Genomic DNA, 22,046 nt, shown 5'->3' with positions numbered 1-22,046 from the left:
AAATTCATTCAGTGGAAATTTCTTACAAATATCAAGAATATGTCAAATTTAAAATATCAAATGTTAAAGAACTATATTCTTTTTTATTCGAAAAAATAATTGTAATAGATTGCATTTTGCATTGGGTCTTTCTTTTCAGAAGTTGGTCATGAGAAATTAATCATTTTCTAATATACTGGCAAAGAAATAATATCACATAACTCTGGAGCTATATGGGAAATTAATATATCAAAAAACAGGATAAATGGGTAAACATTAAAAATCTGTAAACTGTACCACAAGGATGAATTTCCCAATTTAATTCATATTCTCAAAATGAAATATTGGCTTTGAAATTTGATTAAAAATAAAGAGTGCCCAAAGGAGTTTTGAGAAAATTGTAACTGGATGAATAACATCATTAGCATGGAACAGTTACCGTAACTCTGCAAACTGCTTGGTAGGGTGCCATCATTTTCACATGAAGTGGTGAGCCGTATTTAAAATATGTCCAAATTTTAACCTAAAATGAACTTGCTGAGATTTTGTAGGGAGACTGGAAGGCTGAGGCTTTGGGGTCAGGGAGACCAGCTCAGAAGCCACTGAAGGGATCATGGAAGTGACGGGAGCCAGTTTATAGGAAGAGAGATAGGGATGTGAGGAAGCAAAGATAACCCAGGAGACAGTGTGAAGAGGGAAATGGCAGAATTCAGAAAGTAGATTTCACACAGGCAATGAAAGATAGCGAGATGACTCCATACTGCCAGCCCAGAAGTTGGCAAGAATGGTACAACTACTGCCATATACTGTGCGGGGAGGTGGGGTCACTTCTCACATACTTACAGGTTTTAGTTTCGGTGTGAACACAAACTGTCTTGTGAATGTAACAATGATGAATTCATGATGTCTGAAAAACTCTTTAGGAGCTCCAGGAATTATTTTGGGTTTGAATTATATGTATGTCTATGTATAATTAATTAACCATCAATGATTAGTGATACCTACTTGGGGGGTATGTTGGGGGGGGCAGAGGCGGGGGGATGGGAGGCTTGTATTTTCGTGGTCACACACAACTCTATCAGAGTCTGCCAAACTTAATATTTGAGTGATTTCAGGGATGCTACTTAATCTTTCTGCATCTCACTTTTCTCCTCTGTAAAAAATGGAGATGAATATTAATATCTATCTGGCAGTGTTACCAAGAGGAATAAATGAAATAATGTAGCTGGAAGGCCTTACACAATGCCTACACATAAGACGCTTTAAATGTTTGCTTTCCTTCCACATGTGGATACCACACAACAACAACAACAACAACAACAACAAACTCCCATCTTTCTCAATAGTTAAGGCTGCCTTCGGGATACTTACTCGTAGGTAGAACTCTCCATTTTCATTTCCAGATTTAATCCGAAAAGTATTGATGGTGTTGGCATAAATAGTTGTGGCCTGTATCTGGAAGATGTCTGATGGCACAGACCTATCAGATCGGATGCTCATGTATTTGTAGACTATTGACTGGGGCAGTTCTCGGCACATGGCATTTGAGACTGGGCAAACACATCGGCTGCAGAGACAAACAAAAGTATTCAGCAGTTTGGCTTGGTAAGACCAGAAAATCCTCACTTTCAAAAGTTCTGATTTTTCTTACTTCTCTGGTGTTAGAATGTAGGGATCTTGACAAGGATTTCGTGGATAACAACGGAAGCCGCCATGATAATTCCAACACATTTCATCCTCCCGGCATTCATTTGTGGTCTCACACTCATTTATATCTGTAGAGATGTAGGGTCAAAGAGTTTACTAACTAAACTAATGAACTGATCTAATTAAATCATATAACTGGCAGATTCTGTTTGCAAGGAAGGAGGTGTGAGAGCATCTGGACTGTGTTCAACCTGCTTTTAGACACAAGACTGGGTGTTCATTGTATTGAATTCAGGACAGACAGAGCTGAGACATTCTAGGCAGATTAATAGGTGTCATTTCATGATATTTTATCAAGCACCTATTGTTCATCTGTTGAATTCAAACCCCAATGTTAACCACTGACTCTGCCTATGTAAAAGTTAAACACCAGTTCTTGTCCTCAGGGACATTATAATTGAGGGAATGTGTATATGGTTACTTAGAAAGTAAAATGGAATTAAGTAAGAGATAGATAAGTATACTGGGGCATGTGGAGCAGAGTTGGGTAATTTTGCCAGGGGGATTAGGGAAGGCTGAAGGAAGGAAGAGGCATCTCAACGTGGCCTTGAAGGGTGGTGGTTAGATGGAGTTTTCATGGCTGGGGCAGGGAAGGCTTTCCAAGCTGAGAAATCAGGAAGCATAAACTATGGAGGGCAGCTTATCATCTCTTTCAGGAACTTGGGAGAAAGGAAAAGGCTAGAAATGTGGTTTCAGTAAGCTGAAGCATGCTGGGAGTGGATTATACTGTCCAGAGGAAGCACAGCACAAGAAGTGAAACTATGAAGTGTTCCACCTCATAGAGCATAGCAATTTTAGGACTGTAAGGAAAAAGAGGAAGTTAAGGAAGAGGCTGTCAGTGCAGGGAGACAACCCAGGAAAAGGCAATGCCAAAGAAGTCAGAGGGAGAGAGAATCCTGGGAAGAAGGGTTGTGTTTACCTCAGGCTGGACAAAGATTGACTTTAAATTTGGGAATCAGAAGCCTCCAGATGACATCTGAGAGAACAGTTTTACTAGAGAGCCATTACATTTATAACAACAACAACAACAATAAAAATAAAATTAATATCTACATCTCTATGTCTGTCTCCCTTTACATTTGAATAGTGATTTATATTTTATTCAATGTAAACTTTTTCTGAATCATTCCTTCTCCACAATGAGATATTTTTATTCATGAATTTACTCATTCCATAAGTAATTTACTGAATCCTTGCTGTAAGCCAAGCATGGGCTAGGTGCTGGGATATGATCTCTTTTGAATTCTCATACCCGGTGTTCTTTTTTAAGGGCCTTTATTGCTTTCTGCTTTGCATTATTGCAATCTGCATGTCTAGCTTAACCCTTCTATTAGCTTGTAAACTCCTTGAGGGCAAGGGTTATTGTACCCATCTTTTAATCCTTTCATCACCTAGCATTAATGCAATAGAGCATCTGGCTTTTAAGAAATATTAAATTGAACTAAGTTGCTCTTCACACAAACTGTGTGGAGGTAGGTGAGAAAGATATTTCCACTTGATATGGATGAAAAACAAAGAAGGGTTTAGTGGCTCATTCAAGTTCATATACTCTAAATAATTCATGCCTTGACTTTGGAGGAAAAAAAAAGTATTTTAGCTTCCAAACTGGCTAAAGTTATCTGGAACTCAAGAACAGACTGGGAAAGCTAGGTAGTCTCCAAGAGACAGTTACAAAAAGTGTCTTCTTGGGCTGGCTATGGCTGAAGAAAGAAAACTTAGATTCTTCAAATGAAATCACAATTGACTTATCCTTTCAGTATTTTCCACTTTTTTGAAAAATAAAGATGCTGTTTAGGTACAGGTAAAACTAATACTTATTTGTTATATGGAGTCCAACAGAAGCAAAAGACAACCTTATAATTTCATTTATTACTTCCATTAATGTACAGCCTAGCATAATCATCACCTTAATCATTCTGGAAGATTTTTCAGAAATTAATACTCTCAAAATATTTGATGAGTGTGTGTCTATGTGTATGTGTATTCTTTTGTCTCTCTGTCTCTCTCTCCACACACACACACACACACACACACACACACACACACACAGTTTTCATTTGTATAGGCCTGTGAAATGAGAACAGTTATTTCATCCACAAAATAAGTCTTTTAGAGAAAGTTAAGAACCCAAAACTTTCAATTTCATTTTATTCCTGTGGACAAGGCTCAGAAGGAATGATTTCCGTAGGAGAAAGCAATTGCTTTATACTTTAGAAGAATGCTAAGTCTTTTTCACAAAAAGTGTTTTGGCTTAACCAAACATTCTGAAGCTGCATATCTTCAACATATAACATTTAGGAATCCCCCACTTGCAATTTTGGTGCATTTTCCACCTTTAATTACAATAGATATAAATGTTTCCAGATAGATAGGCTAGGCAGGTCGGATCCCACCGTGCATTAATCTGCTTCTGTCTTTTGCTGAGCATCAAATCAATTTTTGATCAGAAACACATAGATATTTGTTTGAAGGACTCCAGAGAAATTTGTTAAGACATTCCACTAGCTAACATTTTCTTGCATGTAATATGCATGTTGAAAGTCTCAATTAGGGTTCAGTAAGTAAAATCATTGGAATGCAATGTTTTCCCATAATTAACATTTATAAAGTCTCTAGTAACCTGGAAAGGGTTATAAAGATGTTCATTGTGCAATGAACTACATTCTGATTATGCTCATACTCAGTGGTTGGAGTCTAGTCGAAAAATTGTGTGCCTATTATAAAATCCCAGGTAATGGATTTCCTCTAAGTTAATATTTTCCTGTAAAATCATGATATAGACTGAGAATCCCCAGTGTCTCCTTTCCTTGATCTTTCTTTTCTTAACAGGATCTTTATTGTCCTTGTGTGCCTTCACTCCAAATCTGATTAAAAAGGACTCTCTACAGAAGATGTACTACTGGTCACTTACATTGGTAAGTAAATTTCATAAAAACACCTTGACCTGTACAAGCTTTATAGTTTACAAATTATTTTTATGTATGTTATTCCACTAAATTCCCACAACTCCCTTTTCCAAATGAGGAAGCTGAGGCTCAGAGTAGTTTGATAATTTGTTCAAGATTGTGCAGACCGAATATAGTGGAGCTGGGATTCAAACAGGTTTTCTGTCAAGTTTGGTCATTTTTTCATTCTTTTGTTGCTTTGTGTAAATTTAAGTGTTTGTACTAGCTTTTCCAGGATTTTCTTCGTTTTTGGTTTTATCTGACAGTCCTTTCCCTGTTAAGAAAATTTTCAACTACATGCAACATTGGAGGTAGGGTCTTTTTTTTTTTTAGATCTTCCTGAGAAACTCTGAAATCATACCATTGTGGGGAGCTGCCTCTTCCACTTACGTATAGGTGTGAAGATCATCTGAATGTTTATTTTGAAACTGGACCCAAGGTCATTAGCTATTTTGGGGCTAGTAGTTTTCTCTAAAATATTCAAGTATATTTTACAACATATTAGGCTGACTTTTCTCACACCTACATTCTTACGCAATTTATAATCCTTGTGTTTTAGAGAGCTAAGACTGGATGGAGGTATGTTTAACTCACATATTGAGCTTATGCTCTAAACTCAAACTCACAGGTGAAACATTTTAATAACTGAATCTTTTCCAGTGGATGATTTGAAGATGTATCTCAAAGAGATTATGTAGGTTGCATAGAATACATATCAATATTTTATTAAAATTATTTATCTTTTAAGGACGAAAAATGTCGGCATTAGCATAGAATCACCTCTTTATGAGATGTATATATTTTATGATGAACAGGGGAAAAAAGAGCTTAAATTGTATATTGAAAGTGGGAAAAATGAAAGTCTATAGGAGAATCCTATAACTTCCTCTTGTCTCTTTCCTGGTTAAAACTAAATACCTAACATATGAAAAAAAAAATAAACTTACCTTGACATGTTCTACTTCTCACCACTTGGTATCCCTGGGGGCACATACATGAGAATTTCCCAGGTTCATTGACACATTGATATTGACACAGGTAGCTTGAGGTTCTGCATTCATCAATGTCTGTTGAATTAGACAAGAGAAAGGACACAGAGTTGAAAAGTTTGTGCACCACTACTTTGGATATATATATATATATATATATATATATATAGAGTAAGATTTAAAATATCTATATTAAAATAATTATATATAATTAAAATTATTTATATTTTAAGGAGGAAAAATTATATCTATCTATATATATATATAAAGAGATCTGGCTTCTTGTCCTATTCCTGCTACTGTGTGACTTGAGCACATTTCTTAAGTTGCCTGGGTTTCATATATACACACACACACACACACACACACACACACACACACACACATATATATATATATTTTTTTGTTCTGCTCAACAGTCCAGAGGAAGTAATACACTTTTGAGGTGAGCTAAAGAGAGTAAAAATATTGCAAATTCTGAAATAGAAATACAAAACTTTATAAGCAGCTAAAAGGCAAATTCTAACAATATCAGCTTATTTCCCTCTATGACTTCATAGCACAAAATTTTTTCTTATCATGACTTTTACTGAATCATTGCTGACAATTTGGCTAATCCTGGACCTAACTACACTACTGAATGAATTGGCTTGTGGTTGACGGCCTTCATTTTGGACTCTGCAGACCCATCCAGGATGCAGAGTTCATGTTTGTCTTCTCAGAAATTGGGTGACTTTGAAGCCAAGTTCATTTGAGCTTTGAATGCCAAGTCCCCTAACCTGTGCAAGCTTCCAGAATGACAGCTTGGCAGGATCTGGCTTTCAGGGGAAGAATGCTTTGCATTTCTGAATAGTGATGTCCCTACAGTTTACTCAGAAGGGCAGAGGCAGCTGTCCTGAGGTAGCCTCTTTCAGTTTTGAGTGTAATGGCATGATGTGAGGCCTCTCTCGGTGGGGTTTGAGCTTTGTGTAAAGCTGAGTGAAACGTGAGGAGGTCAGGGACATCAAGTGTCTGTGGCATCCCCCTCAGGATGTCTAATGCCTTTTGAATTATATAACGAAATGTGCACATGCAATGGACCCTGAAGGTCATGAATCTAGTTAAATGGCCCTCCTCTTGTTCATGTGGAAAGTGAAACCCAGGCAACTCAAGAAATGTGCCCAAGTCACACAGTAGCAGGAATAGAACCAGAAACCAGATCTCCTGATTTTTATTTTAATGTTTTGACATGCACTTGGCTATTCTGAAACTTAAATGTGCACACCAGTCACCTGCAGTTTTTGTTGAATGTAGATTCAGACTCAGGAGGTCTGGGTTGCAGCCTGAGATTCTGCATTTCTCATAAGCTCCCAGGAGGTGCTGACATACCTGGTCACTGGATAACACACTGAGACGCAACATGCTAGAGCACCCTTTCTAATTATTAGAGCCAGCCTGCACCTAATATTTCAGTTATTTTTATTTCTTTTCCTTTTTCTTGGCAACACACTAAAAAGGCAATGTAACAACTGAACTACATTAACTGGATTTTAGAACAGAATTCCCATGGGTAAGCATTTGTTTTCATAAACGGGTACATAATCAGATAAAACAACAGCAGTCACAGGAATTGGACTTTATTCCATACTATCTGGGAAGAGTTTTACCTTCACAGTTGAGCCTGTCACTGCTTAGCTCATATCCTTGATTGCACTGACAGATGAATGAACCAAGAATGTTGTAGCACTGCTGAGCACATTGATTGCTGGCATCACATTCATTTATATCTGAAAAAAAGTTTTATATATATATATGTATATGTATATATATACACACACATATATATATAGACTTTAAACATATCCTTACTCTTTTGTACCTACGTCATCTGCTGACAAGTGAGTAATTCCCTAGCTGAATTATTTGCCCTGCAGAAGCTCACTGGAGAACATCCATTTAGGTTTCATATTTGTTGGAACAACTTCAAACGTCTGTCATATACTTCTTTTGGAAATACCAAAATATTTTTTCTAGGAATGACAGTTAGTTTGATGTTTGATGAATCTTTCCAAAGGAATTTAATGCTTCTAATAAATATACATTCCAGTATCGATTTTCTTTTGTTGTTCAGATACAAAATGCCAATTCTATAAATAATTGATATAAGACACTTATACTGATATGGTCTCTCAGCATGCTGTACTGAAGATTTATCTGTGCTATTTATTACTTTTTAAATGGGTTCTGTTAAATTCCATTACAATTATAACATAAGCCTTTGAGACCCATACGGAGTTTTGCAATGCTCTAAAGCACTGAAAATATTGTGAAAAGGCATTTTTCCTACACTAGATTTTTTCCATGTCATGCCAATCTTTTAATTGTGTGCCGTGACATTGCATTCTGAAAGGGGAGAAGAGGCATGTAAAAATCAGATGCACTTTCAGTGGAAAGTTTATATACTTGAACTTGTAGTAACCCCTTTGGCACTTTCAGCATTATATCACACACTGCTGATTGACTGGCGTATGTATATCAATTGATTTGTAGTTTAAATTTGTTGATCTATCCACAGAGGAGAACTAAAACCAAAGTTAAAAAGTTTTCTGTTCACATCTTGATGTGTTTTAAGACACAGATTGGTTATTATCTTTTAAGCTTTATGATTGCTGAAGGGAAGTCAATGGAAACTATTTACTCAAGAACATAGAAAACTGGAAATACTGCAACATGGCATGGGGTTTCCTTTTGTGAAGACAGAAATCAGCAAGTTCTCAAAAGGCTTACCTACGCAGGTATAGTTGTTTGCTGCCAATTGAAACCCAGGACTGCACTGGCAATAAAATGAGCCTGGTGTATTCACGCATCTTTGGTGGCAATATGGAGGGATGGTACATTCATCTATGTCTAGGTTATCAGGCACACACACAAAGAGAACCAAATTATTGAATTAGCATTCTCTGAAAAGCATTATCTAGAAAACCTATGTAGAGAAAATCTCTTTTTAGAAGTAATAATTTCCTATTTTGTTAAAATTAGGGTATATGTATTTTAAATATACTTTGTATTCTGAGTTAAGAAGTTAAGAACAAAGACTCAATGTTCATGCCATTCAGTGGTAAATAAACTTGGTGGGTGGATTGAGATTTAAAGAAAACAAAATAATTGAGACTATTGCATATATATATAAGATGTCAGTTTGGGGAGCTAAAAGCTTATATATAATTACAGAAGTAAAAAAGAACTACTGAAGTGCATGGTGCAGCACAAAACAAAGAAGAAAGAGTTGTGGGCTGTGCTCAACTGGTGACCTTGGCTAAGTCACTTACGCCTTCAGTATCTTGGTTTTTCTTCTATAAGATGTGGATAGCAAGGCTTGCCATGTGTATCTTAGGACGTTTTTGTGTATCAAATAAAAGAACACTGTGGAAGAATTGGATGCTAAATAAGTTACCTCTTGAGAGTGCTCTTTTGACACTTTGATGAAGTGTTCCAGCCTGTGTCCTTCTCATATAAATATTTTCAACTATAAAATGCTCAACTAAGAACTTGCTAAGTGGGACTAACATCTTAGAAGCATAATAAAATTTCATTAATTCATGATTCTACACTTTGTGACAACTTCAACATGGCATGTGTAATTTAAAACAACCATTATGCATATACAATGTAATGCTATATAGTGACACTGCCTTGTGGTAAAACAAAACAAAACAAAACAAACCTTTATGCTGGGCTCTTTTGGTACTTTAATAACTAAAATTAAGTAGTGTGCTCAAGTGGCCTCAGGATAACCTGAGTCTGAATCTTTGTTCTGGCAATTACTAGCTTGGTCTTAACCTCTCGAGGTTGCATTTCCTCTTCTGTAAGTAGAATTATTGGGAGGGTTACAAGACATAATGTAGGCAAAGTTACTGGCACCAAGCAAGTAAACATAAATGGGAGCTAATAAGCTGCAAGATATATTTGATTTAACTTGAATACTGAAATAAATAGTAAGAAGATATTCACATGGCTTTTCCCCTTACTTTGGTTCAGGTGTCCATTCAAATGTCACCTCCTCAGGGTGGCCACCTTTCCCACCAATATCAAATAGGTTCTTCTGCCCTATCTATTCCCTTACCTTGCTTTAGACTTCTTTGTAGTCCTTAACAGTACTCGACATTGTGTTATGTGTTTATTTGCTTCTTGTGTGTTCCCTCACTATAGTGCATGGCATTCTCCCCTTGAGGTGGAGGTAGAGGGTTTTTTGTCTGTTCATTGTTAGATCTGGAATAGGGCCTGGCATAGTAGTAGGTGTTCAATAAACATTATTCGAATAAATCGAAACTTCACACTAATTAAGAGCAATTTTAGCATAGGTGCTTCCTAGTCCTCAGTACTATCATCAGGTGCTAGTATTGATAGCTAATTTGTATGAATGGTATTATACTTTCTAATAGCTCCACCAGGGCTATGAATTTGTAAAATTTGTTTACTACTATCCCAGTGCCTAGAACAATGCTTGTTACACAGTAAGCCCTCAATAACTATTTGGTGAATACGTGATGCATGTCTTCTTAACTAATAAACATTCATTGAACCATTCTTATTTGCTGGTACTGTGTTTGGCACCCCAAGTTTATAATGATAATCAGTATACATGTGTTCTGCCTTGTCTGGTATGAAAGACAGGCATGAAACAAATTATTCCATGGAATGAGAAGATCAACAATAGAAAGGAGTGTATGGGACCCAGGGAGCACCATGCTACTTGAAGTGTGGCCTGCTGACTGCTGCTGGTTCATGGGCTATTTGGACCAGTCTGCAATGAATAAATCCAGAAACTGAGAGTACATGTTTAGAAATAGCAATTTGACATTAGCGCAACATTATTTTTATTGTGCTTTACAGAAGTATTGGTCTGCCGTAGATTGGAAATTTACAAAAAAGTATCCTTCATCATAATTTGAGAAGTACTGGCACAGGGGAGGAGCAACTAATTATATTTGGGTAAATCATAGCAGGCTTCCCAGAGGAAGTGATCCTAAGCTAGGATTTGACAGTGAAATAAGAATTTGCCAGGAGGGAATGTTTTTGTTGTGTAAAGAGCTTGTATAGAGGCACCAAAGTGTAAGTAACACTGTGTGATGTGTGTGGGGAACTGGTGGAATAAAGCTGGGGTGTAATATTTTGTGGTGGGGGAGAGGTGTTTATGCAACAGAACTGGACAATGATCAGATTGAGCAAGACCTTTCATGCTCTGTCGAGGAATGTAGACTTGATTCTCTCAGTGAGGGAAGCAGGAGGGGAAGACACATGATTAGATCTGAGTTTAGGAATATTTCCTCCTACCACATTAAAAGGGCTGTGACCGTATGTTCCATTATCTTTGATTCACCCCACACTAAGTTGGATTAGTTCTTTTTTCTGTACTTTTTATGCCCTCAAATATTTATTTTCCTGTCTAATACAATGGCCAAACTTTGTTATCTCTGGAGTTTTCTACACACTCTTCTTTTAAATCACAGCTTCATTTATAGCAAACCCTGGGCCTTCCTCAGAGGCTGGGCACTAACCCCAGCATCTAGGCACAGCCCTATGGCAGACAGAACTGGGCTGGGGCCCACATGGAACTCAGTGTTGACATGTGAACATCAACAGCTCACATTCTCAGGCGAAAACTGACGCTGGTTGTCTGTCCCCACATCCTCACCCTCTGTTCCTAAGAGGAAATAAGGCTTTTTCACTGATCTGTGGTAAGAGGGGGTATGTAAATAAATGGACAGTCAGAGTTTCATGCCTAGTGCTGGGCCTCATGATTGAGCCCAGAGTACTGTATTTTACTTCACTATCTGCCAGTTGGCTTCCTCATACTTTGATCTTCCATTCACTCAAAACACACGCATAGAGCCTCCATCACATGGTGGGCACACTTCAGGGACTGGGGAGACCACAGTGACACAAGATGACCTGGTCTTGCTGTCAGGGAGCTCACGCTCTTAGGCCCTCCAGCAGAGGCACATGCTGAACTTGGCTTTGTACTCATGGTACCCTACAAAGGCTTGCAGTATAAAGAGCCTTTAATACCCATCTGTTGACTCAGAATACAATGATAGCAAACAGCTTTACTGGACAGGGACAGGCACTATTCTAAGCATTCCCTACATGAGCTCTGGAGGTAGGGCCTAGTATCATCTCCACAGTACAAGTGAACATAGTGAGGCACAGGATTTAAGTAACTTGCTCAAAGTCTCAAAGTGAGCTGGGGTTGGTGCTTGGAATGCATCTCCACCATTTGCTCTATGTGCTGTGCTATGCTATGCTCTGCAGCAGTGAATGGTGAATGAAGCCCACAGTACCAGTGTGTTAGCGCGATGGCCCCCAAAACAGCAAATTTAAATTTTTTTGTGGTTGTTTTTATTGTCCCATTCATACCCCAAATTTCTGCTCTTGCTTCGTCTAACATTTAACCAACACTTTGTTATCCAGAATAGCTCAACCTTTAAGGTTGTTTCTTGTTATTGTGGAAAATGGATTGGTAGTCTATAAAAGAATAACGAATTATTGGCTACCACTCTCCAAAGAAACATGAATGCTTTGATTGGAATGCTTGAGGTTGAAACAGTTAAGGTACTCAAGACAGGACCGTGCTCACTGCACTATGGTACTTACCTACGCACTGCTCCCCTCGCTTCTGATATCCAGGAGGGCACTGACATGCAAAGGATCCCCGTAAATTGATGCACACTTGGTCTGCTCTACAGTTGTGCGTCCCTGCAGTGCACTCGTCTATGTCTGTCAGAGACACGCAACACAGAAAGAATTGTCAGTTGTGAAGATGTTGATATTTCCTCCCTTTTGCCACTTCTTAAGCTAAATTTTTACTTTATTCTTAAAAGTTTATAATGTTCTTACATTGGAAATGTTTAAAATTATAAATTATTTCAAGTGTTCAGAAAATAATTTTGCAAATACCAGTGAGTACTGCTCAGATTTAACAAATGCTAACATTTTGTCATGTTGGTCTTGGCTCATTTTGTTTTGTTAAGAAACATTTCAGATACAGCTAAAGCCTCACACCATCCTCATCCCTTGACCCATCAGCTACCACTGTCTCGGTAGGAATGAATCCTTCCCTGAGATGTTTTTGTACTTTTGTTAGACAGGGATGCATCCATTAGAACATATGGTATTGTTTTGTATGTTAAAAATTTTAATAGATTGTATGATACTTGCTTTTCCATCCAATATATTGTATTTGAGATAATTTCCATTGACAAATTTCTAAAAATCTAACCAATAACTGGGTGTAATCAACCTTTAATATTATACGTTCCCTGTAGCTGTTTGTTTTTGCAAACAGCAGGGCAACATGTATGTATAAATCTTTCATTGCAAATTTCAGAATGCAAAGGATTCAATTTGATCATATTCCTCTAGCCTGTGTAGTTTAAAAATCCATATTTTCTCAAAGCAGTGTACTTCTTGGAATAATTTACTAAATGTGCCTTAATGAGTATGCGGGTTACAGTTCTAGAAAAGTAAAAAATGCTCAGTGATAGCATAATGAACTAGTTATAAGAAATTTCTTTCAGATCAAAAGGTGATATAAATTTGTGTGTGTACATTCATATTTACAGTAATTTATAAGTAAAATCTAATTTTGCCTTATCTGTATCACTTTTATATTCATTCGGCTCTCCTATATCATGAAGTTAAGTAGTACCCAAAAAAGGATCATATAATTTCATCATTCTTCAACAACCACTCTAAGCTTCATTAACAATATCATAAAACTTGTGATTCCTAGATGACAATTTTTGTATAAAAACCAAAATACTACCCTGGGTCTACCACAGTGATGATTTAAGACCCCTGAGGCAGATTTCAGGGGTCTTAGATCATCACTGTGGCAGACTCATGGTAGTATGTTGGAAGAAAAAGTAGGGAAAGAATCAATAATAAAAAATTCACCCAATTTCTGTCTTCCCTCTAAGAATCTCTGAGAGTAGACCCTGAGGTTGGTTTGCCTTTCACTTTTCTGTATTTTCAAGGAGGACTGCGCATTTACACTATGCAGTATAATAATATATGAAGTTGAGATTGTAAAAGGGTTGTCCTCAGAAATCAGCTTCACTTAGCTGGGTGTGGAAACGATAAGAGAGATTCTTTCGATAAGAAAGAGGGAGGGGAGATGAAAAATACTTGAGTGATGTATGGCTATTTATTGGATAATAATCTATAAAGCATCCACTTACGTAATTCTTTGAACTTGGTTTTAAAGTTTTGGCTAAGGTTTTTGTTATTTTGTTTTGTTTTGAAATTTATTATAATTACTACTAGTATTATTTTCAAGTCAGTGATTACAAACTGTCCTTTTTAGGTACTATGCGATGGTGCAACAATCCTGCTTTGAAATTATCTGCTGTTTTTGTGTCTTTTATTATTTTCTCAGATGCACTTGATGAAAACCTTTCTACTGGGGTTTCTTCAGAGCTTTATGGCTCGTTAATGCAGAAATGACAGCAGAGTATCTATTGTTTTATGTCAAGAACATTTGCCAGCATTTGCAGTGATAACAGTCCTGAGAGATACGGCAATGTTAGATTCAGATGTGGCAAGTTTCCTCTGGCAGCAGATCAAGGCCCTGGGCTGGCTGCTGCATTTTCTAAGGGAGGCCTCAGCAGTGACTGAGGCTTTTCTTTTTGACATCTATCTGCAAACTGCCTCCACCCCGCTGCATTCCTACAACTGATGCCCTATGACTTCCTTCCTACTTTCTTGTTGCTCATTTCTTAGTGTCTGATAAATAGGCTAACATTTCCAGTGGAATTAATGTATCATTAAGTAGATTTTAAACACAAAAACCTGTGCTACTCCTTCTTAAGAATGAGGTCTGTTTACCTTCTGAGTGGGTTATTTAATAAAAATATTAGGTGAGTTAAATTAATAAAAACAAACAACAACAAAAAACAAATACCACTGTGCTCACTGCCACTACTTTCCTTCCCTTTCTCCACCAAAACCCAAACAAAGCTGCAACAAGACTTGCCTCACCTAGGACTGACTGGTGATTACACATTTTACTTACCGGGACTCATAAAATTGTCAAAAAAGTGACCTCTGTGACCAGGAGGCAGCTACTGACTACATTTCCATTTATGGCTTCTCTGGCTGTGGTTTAGAATATTTATCGTCTCCTTTGCTGTTGGTGGTTTATCTAATGCTAAAGGCTATAAACAGACTGAATTTCTTTGACCTATTTTCAATTACGTTAATGTCAATTTATTAGTTTATTTAAATAACACAATATTATTTTGAAAATTATACTTTAAGATCCTGGAATTACTTATTTACACATCTATGCAAAGTCATATAAAATTATTATACATTGTTAAATTCCGTTATGTTTGGCTTTTCTACTTCTATGCATTTCCATTTGTCATAAATACCAGAAAGCTCACTATGATACAAAATTTACTAAAATGGACAATGATGTCAGAAACTCAAAGCAGAATACCCATCCCTGTGCAGATGCTCTGGAAAAGCTGGCTCTCCCAGGAGTGTTGATGACAGTCCACTGCCCTCTACTTGCTCCTGACTTCCCATAGTGCAAACACAGCCTTTTGTAGGTATCTCCATGGTGTGTAAGAAAAATCTGTTTCCTACATTTGTATGGGAGAATATCTGCATTAGCAAAAGCCATGCTTTATTTATAAGGGAAACTACTCAGGTCAGCCATGATTTTCCTGATAATCTAGGACAAATTACTATGGGGAGAAATTTTTTGTTGTTTTTGCATGATTATAATTTATCCTTGACAGTTAAGCTCACTTGGTTTTTCAGGCAGTCAGTTAATAAATTTCCTGGGACCTGGACCCAAGCTCTTTGGGTGGGGATGGGGGATCTATGTCTTATTTTCCCCCCTGTATTCCCAGTGCCTAGGATAGTGCATGAAACATGGTGGATTTTCAATAAATATTTGTGCAATAAATGGATAAATGAGTTATTACCATTTGCTGAGAATTGGTACCTAAAGTTTCAGGAAAAGTAGGATCAGTGTTTTACCTAATGGAGCTAAAAATGTATGAAGCAGAGTAACAGGTATATCTGAGAAACACAGCAAAATCAGTAAGATGTTAGTAAAAGAAAAATGATGTTGAGCAAGTGAGTCCAGGAGTGCAGAGGCTATGAGGTATAAAGCAGATTCGCCAGAAGAGGTGGGTTCTCCACTGCATTTTGAAGAAGACGAGATACGTGGGTTGCCAGGAAAAGGAAGCTGTTTCTAGGCAGAAAGCAGCTCACATTAGAAAATGCTGATAAGACAAAACTGGTTTCCATGAGAAGAATGGCAGACAGATGGAGTCAGCACAGCTGCCGGGGCTCTGTGTGAGGAGCCTGGTGCAGTGCCTGGTTGAAGAGGATCATGAAATGCTAGATCTGTCGTGAACAAAATTCAAGGCCTTAAAGGCAGGATTAGAGAGTCTGGATTGAACAACATAAGGAGTCTCTCTGAACTATGTAGACAGAGCCTAATGTTAACATTACCAAAGAACAAAATAATAGATAGTGCTTCCTAAAATATCACAACACATTTCGTCATTCTAATACATTAACAATAGCTAATGGCAATATTTGGTGATTCCCTCATTTTTCAAAAATGTGCCCACGTGCTCCCTCCTAGTGATTTATACTATTGTAGGTCCCTCTCTTGCTGACTTTGGCACCGTTAGTTGCTTTAAATAACACAGGCTAATCTTTGCTCAGCTCTTCTAGCCTCTTTGTCACACCGACCCCCATGTCTAGGGAACTGCACATTTGATTTTCTCTCAAAGTTAATGGAGACAACTTTGTCCACATCTCTGTGGTGTCCATTAAGTCCCTGCTTAGGCCCTCATTCTCTATGTTTTTGGCTCCTTCCCTTCAGTCTGACTCATATTTCCCAAACCCCTGACTCATGCTGCTTTCTCTCTCTTATGCAACATTTTAATCTCTGCAATGTTCTTTCCATAATTTGATAACTTACCACAACATGGAGTCCCTTTAGCATGTTTTCATGGGCAAAAATTATCTGCACCTTGAATGGTGTTGAGTACCATTTAGACTTTTATAATTTGTGCTGCTTTTGGTTTAAGAAATAATTTAGAACTACTTTTGAATAAGCCACTGTAGACTAGTGATGAGAATGCACTAGTAATAGGACAAAGAAGACTGAAATTATTTTGAATCTGTCACTCCCTGTGTGATCTAGGGTCATGGTATCAATTTTTTCTCTTTGTTTCTCCATCTCTGAAATAGAGTCTATCCTCAACAATAACACACAGATTTTTAAAAGTATTCAGATTCTTCACAATATACTTTTTTTGTTTCCAGACTGTAAACCCCTGGAGTAAAATAACCGTATCTTTACTAGTTCTGTGTGGGGCACTGTGCATGCTTTGCAAATATTATTTAATGGTGCTATCCTGTGAACTCTTGTGGTTAAAGAAAAGATAGTGGTTAAATTCAAGTTGGTGATACTTCTTGATCTGTATGGATTTAAAACCTTATTATACCTAGCTTCCTCAATCAAACTGATTTAATCTCATAAATGGAGTAAAGTAGAAAAATGGTCAAGGTAAAGGATTCATGTTTGTTAGAAGGAGGAGCTTCTTTACCATTGGCCTCCTTCCTCCCAACATTCTTAATGATTTAGATACCCACCTGCTCAAAATGATTGCTCCCAATCCTTTCTAGGGACAGGGTGATAAACTAGTTCCTACCAAAGTACTCTTTTTACTTACTCTCTGAAACTTTTTAAATAAAAGGGACTCACTGAGTGAAGGTCTTAGAGGTATTTGGAGTATTTTGTTTTTCAATATAATCCTGGAAGGTAAGAATTACTTCAGCAAGACCTGAGGGCACTGAAGTTTACTACTGTTTTACTCATCCAGTATTTGCTATTGATAATGATAACCTGAGTAATTAATATGATAAATTATGTAGATTGAAATCTGATTTAGAAAAAAGTGTATAATATTTTATACAGATTCATATACAAACTTGGTAACATTCTAAAATTAATTGGTATAAAAATAGGTAAATTCTTAGCAATATAAAAAGATCTATTATTTGATTGGGAAGGCAGAATTACAAAGCTTCTTATTTAATCCTAATAGCCCTGTGGAAGAGGTAGTTACTTCATCCACAGTTTACAGATGAAGAAAAAAAAGGATGTCACTGAAATGTAGACTCAGTTGAGGGAACTTGCCCAGGGTCACACAGAGCAGAGATTCAAACCCCAGATTTCCATTTTGTTTCTGCAATTTAGGTCCTGAGGAAGACTTATTTCCTATGAGTTCTGGAGAGTAGTTTTAAGTGAAATTATAGGTGTTTTTAATTTTTTTTAGCCTTAAAGATAGGGTTGTTAATGTCACAGCATCTTGATTCCTCCCTTGCATCTTTCTTCTACTTAGAATAACATTCATAGCTCTCCAAGTTTTCTGTTTCCCTCCCCAGTTTTTAGCCAATTATCAACATTTTTTTTGTCAAAGACTTTCTAGTTCCCTTGCTGTTTCTTTCATAGTACTGGAATCAGATTTATCTGGGCCAAATGCCCAGTTCTAGTTAGCTTTTCACCCTTCTGAAATTATCAGCTAGAATTCACTCAAGCTAAGCAGTTCTAGTGGAGAAAATAAATACTAATATTAAGTAACAAGAGAGAACTGTCTTAATCGATGGCCAGCAGTAGATTTATAGTTCTAGATTCTTATCAGTTCTGGCAAAACAGATTGTTAACAATTTGGTGTGCTTTAAATGATAAACAAAAATATCACCAAAATCAACAAATTATCAGCCTCCCTGATAGTTCATTTCTTTGTTTTAGAGAGTGGCGAAATCAAGTGTCCTAGAAGCCCTTGGCATTGCATTGTGTTCTATCAGAACTTTACAATATGCTGTTCTCATAGGAAAAAAATCATGCTACTTCGAATTGCTTTTCTAGCAATGATGACGGATTTGCATTGCAAATGGACCCCCCTCACGTAGCTTCCTCTGTGGACAACAGTGTTCATTTGCCAGATGATTGGATGAGGTTAGGCATACAGTTCATGAACATGGGGGAAGAAAACCAACTAATGCATGTGAACGACCAATCTGTGACTCATCTGTACTACACATAAACCAGATGAACCAATGGGTCATAGGCTGAAACAGAGGAAGAGCAAAGAAACAAAGGCTTTACCTCTCATTCTTCAGCTGTTTTTGCCCACTGGCAACATGAAGCTTATGCTTTCAGAATCTCAAGGAAACAACATTGTCTACTGTTAAATGATTGTTAATTGTTAGGAGTATTTTCTGGCATCTTTGTGAGTATGTCATACCCAGCTAAACTCTTTTTTTTTCCTTCTTAAACTCTTTTTTTTTTGAGATGGAGTCTTGCACTGTTGCCTGGGCTAGCATTTAGTGGTGCAATCTCGGCTCACTGAAACCTCCACCTCCCAGATTCCAGCGATTCTCCTGACTCAGCCTCCTGAGTAGCTGCGATTACAGGCGCCCACCACCATGCCTGGCTAATTTTTTGTATTTTTAGTAGAGGCAGGGTTTCACTATGTTGGCCAGGCTGGTCTCAAACGCCTGACCTTGTGATCCACCCACCTTGGCCTCCCAAAGTGCTGGGATTACAGGCCTTCTTAAACTTAATTATTAATTTAGAAAATGTTTGGGAAAAGAAAACCCTGATATTTGGGATATTAACAACCATTCATCAGTCTGCTACCTTGTGGAGGTAAACCTGTATTTTGAAACAAACAGCAACATCAGTCTTTGCTCCAGAGTGGCTCAGTACTAGAAATTAAAGACCCTTTGTGTGAAGGTTTAAGCCCATGCCACACAGGCTGGAGACCTGCTTCAAAGTGGATGGCCTTGGGAGGAATTAAGATCCCGCCCTATTATGGGATGCCTCTGCACTGACATTTCAATTGTGTTTTCCTGGTTCCCGGCCACTTGATCTCTCCTCTCCTCTATCTCCCACTTCCCCGGCTCCGGATCAAACACTGGTGAGTGATGAACTGAATGGAGACTGACTACATTCAACTGAGTCTACCAAGCCCTGCCTGAGCACTGTGATTTGATTCTTGGCCTCCCTCCCTGAGGCCTTGCAGCCAGATTAGTCAAGTCTCTGGAGCCCAAAGCACACACATTCCTGGCTTATTCCTTCAGGCAAATCATCACTTGAGGTCGCATAAGCCCCTGGCTATGGCAGTGCCAATTATAACAAGCATGGCTTGCTGACCTCCTAATTGTATGAAACCAATTACATTATGCTTGTTGTTCATTCAACAATAAGCAGCTTTTGTGCCCACTAAATTGAGGCATACTACTAAATTTGGTGAGTGTAACTTGGCAATACTTCTCCAACTCATTAACTGCCTAAAGCTTTTTCAATAAAGAATATCTTTGTGCCTCTTGCCTTCAGAGAATGTTACTTTCTTGTGTGTATTTTCCTGCCCATTTCATTATATCTTACTTATGATCTTTCTGCGCAATGTTTCTCCATATGCCTCAGGGCCCTTATTTGCACTAAATTCTTTTTTCTGTTCTCTTTTTGATTCAAAATTCCAGCACAATAAAAAGAATAAAGATGTGGATAAATCTAAATAAGTACTGACTGCCTAAAACAATAATAGTAAAGTATTTTGGGATTTATAAAATATTTAGAATTAAAATACATGAGAATAATAGCATATATAGTTTGGCAGGAAGAGGAATAGAGTTTAAATATTTTAAGGTCCTTGAATCACGCAGGAAGAGTTAAAAGTACTAATTTATCTTATATTTTGATAAGTCACGGATGCATGTTCAAATGATCTGTACGAAAAACAATAAAGGAGTGGTAAAAAAAAAAAAAACTACAAAGCTAATAGAGGGGAAAATAGAATAATACAAAATACTCCATCAATTTAGAAAGAAGGCAAGAAAACAAAAGGAAACTAAAATGTGCAGGACAAATGAAAAGCAAATAGAATGGTAGGTAGTTTTAAACCTAAACATATCAGTGGTTATAGTAAATGTAAATGGACTAAATGCACTCACTAAAAACCAAAAATTGTCAAATTGATTAAAAAACAAAACTCAAATATACTGTTTGAAGAGACATAATTTAAATACAAGGACACAGAGATTAAAATAAAAAAGATGGAAAATATTTATGCAAACACTAACCAAAACAAAGTTGGCTTTGCAATATTAGTATTAGAAGAGGTTGACTTTATGGAAAAAAAAGATTATTAGAGAATAAAAAAAATACTACATAATGATAAACGTTTCAGTTTACCAGGAATATGTAGAAATTCTAAATTTAAATGCACTTAATCATATAGGCTCAGTATAGACAAATAAAAAAAGAATGAAACTAAAAGGAAAAATTGACAAGCACAGTTACAGTAAGATTTTAACACACTTCTCCTAGTAATTGAAAGAATAAATACATGTTTTCAGAAATGAATAGAAAATGTGATTAAAACCTTTGAACTAATTGACATGTATAGAGCACAGTACAGAATACATAGCCTTTTTAAATACTGAGGGAACATTAAAAGAAAATGGCTATATGCTGGCATTAAAGTAAGTCTAAATAAATTTCAAAAATTTGCAATATACAGATTATGTTCTCCAACTACAATGCAAATAAGATAGAAACAACAACAACAACAAAACTAGAAAAAGCCCTTCTTTTGGAAAATTAGACATACTTCACAACAACCCATGGTTCAAAGATAGCTAAATTGAAATTTGAGAAATCTCAAACTGAATGAAAATGAAAATATTACAGATCAAAATTTATGGAAAAAAAATGCCAGCCCATAAGAAGGCCCATAGCCCTACCCTACCTCCTCATATCATCCTTATCTTTTTCTTTGTACTCAATTTACAAGAGAAGAAAACATAGATGAGATCTATATCTGAGATCATCTTCAGGGTTATGAAAGGGAGCTTAGGGAAGGAGGAAAAGATCTTTTTATTTTAACTTTTATTTTAGGTTTGGGGGTACATGTGCAGGTTTGTTATATAGGTAAATTTGTGTCACTGGGGGTTGTTGTACAGATTATTTTGTCAGTCAGGTGCTAACCCTAGTACTCAATAGTTATTTTTTCTGCTCTTCTCCCTGGGAAGAGGAAAAGATCTTGACCATGTATTTCCAAAAAGAAGAAATAGAATAAATGGCTAGAAATGCAAGAAAGGCAGATTTTCGCTCAGTGTAAGAGAAAATGTGGTTATTATTTGTTTTGATGTATTAGGAGATAATGAGTTTCCTATCACTGGAAATACACAAACGATTCAATGTGGATCCCAGCAGGAGGTGGGGGATTTGACTAGTCATCTGTGTTTAAAAACAGTGTTAACATGCTACATGCAAATATGACAGAGTTTTAATAATTTTTGAATCTGAACGGTGGGTGTTCCTTGTTAATTGTACTGTACAGTC

At 37.0% G+C, this 22,046-nt stretch overlaps 1 protein-coding gene across 3 annotated transcripts in view; it reads right to left on the bottom strand.

Moving 5' to 3' along the window:
* The window catches only part of EFEMP1 (EGF containing fibulin extracellular matrix protein 1), a 57,768-nt gene that overhangs the window by 2,755 nt on the left and 32,967 nt on the right, over positions 1 to 22,046 (bottom strand). For 2 of the 3 annotated variants that reach the window (XM_003830849.5, XM_003830848.5), the window contains 6 exons: positions 12,254 to 12,376; positions 8,387 to 8,506; positions 7,267 to 7,386; positions 5,579 to 5,698; positions 1,631 to 1,754; positions 1,351 to 1,546 (listed from right to left, as the gene is read on the bottom strand). In XM_003830849.5, the coding sequence (XP_003830897.3) occupies positions 1,351 to 1,546; positions 1,631 to 1,754; positions 5,579 to 5,698; positions 7,267 to 7,386; positions 8,387 to 8,506; positions 12,254 to 12,376 (803 nt within the window). The remainder of the gene's footprint in view (positions 1 to 1,350; positions 1,547 to 1,630; positions 1,755 to 5,578; positions 5,699 to 7,266; positions 7,387 to 8,386; positions 8,507 to 12,253; positions 12,377 to 22,046) is intronic. The other variant, XM_055107914.2, reaches the window with a different exon arrangement.

The sequence above is a fragment of the Pan paniscus genome, chromosome 12, assembly GCF_029289425.2.
Source record: "Pan paniscus chromosome 12, NHGRI_mPanPan1-v2.0_pri, whole genome shotgun sequence".
In the NCBI taxonomy this organism is placed as follows: domain Eukaryota; kingdom Metazoa; phylum Chordata; class Mammalia; order Primates; family Hominidae; genus Pan; species Pan paniscus.
The sequence above is the reverse complement of the archived record's forward strand: the minus strand, read 5'-3'. Positions and strand labels throughout refer to the sequence as shown.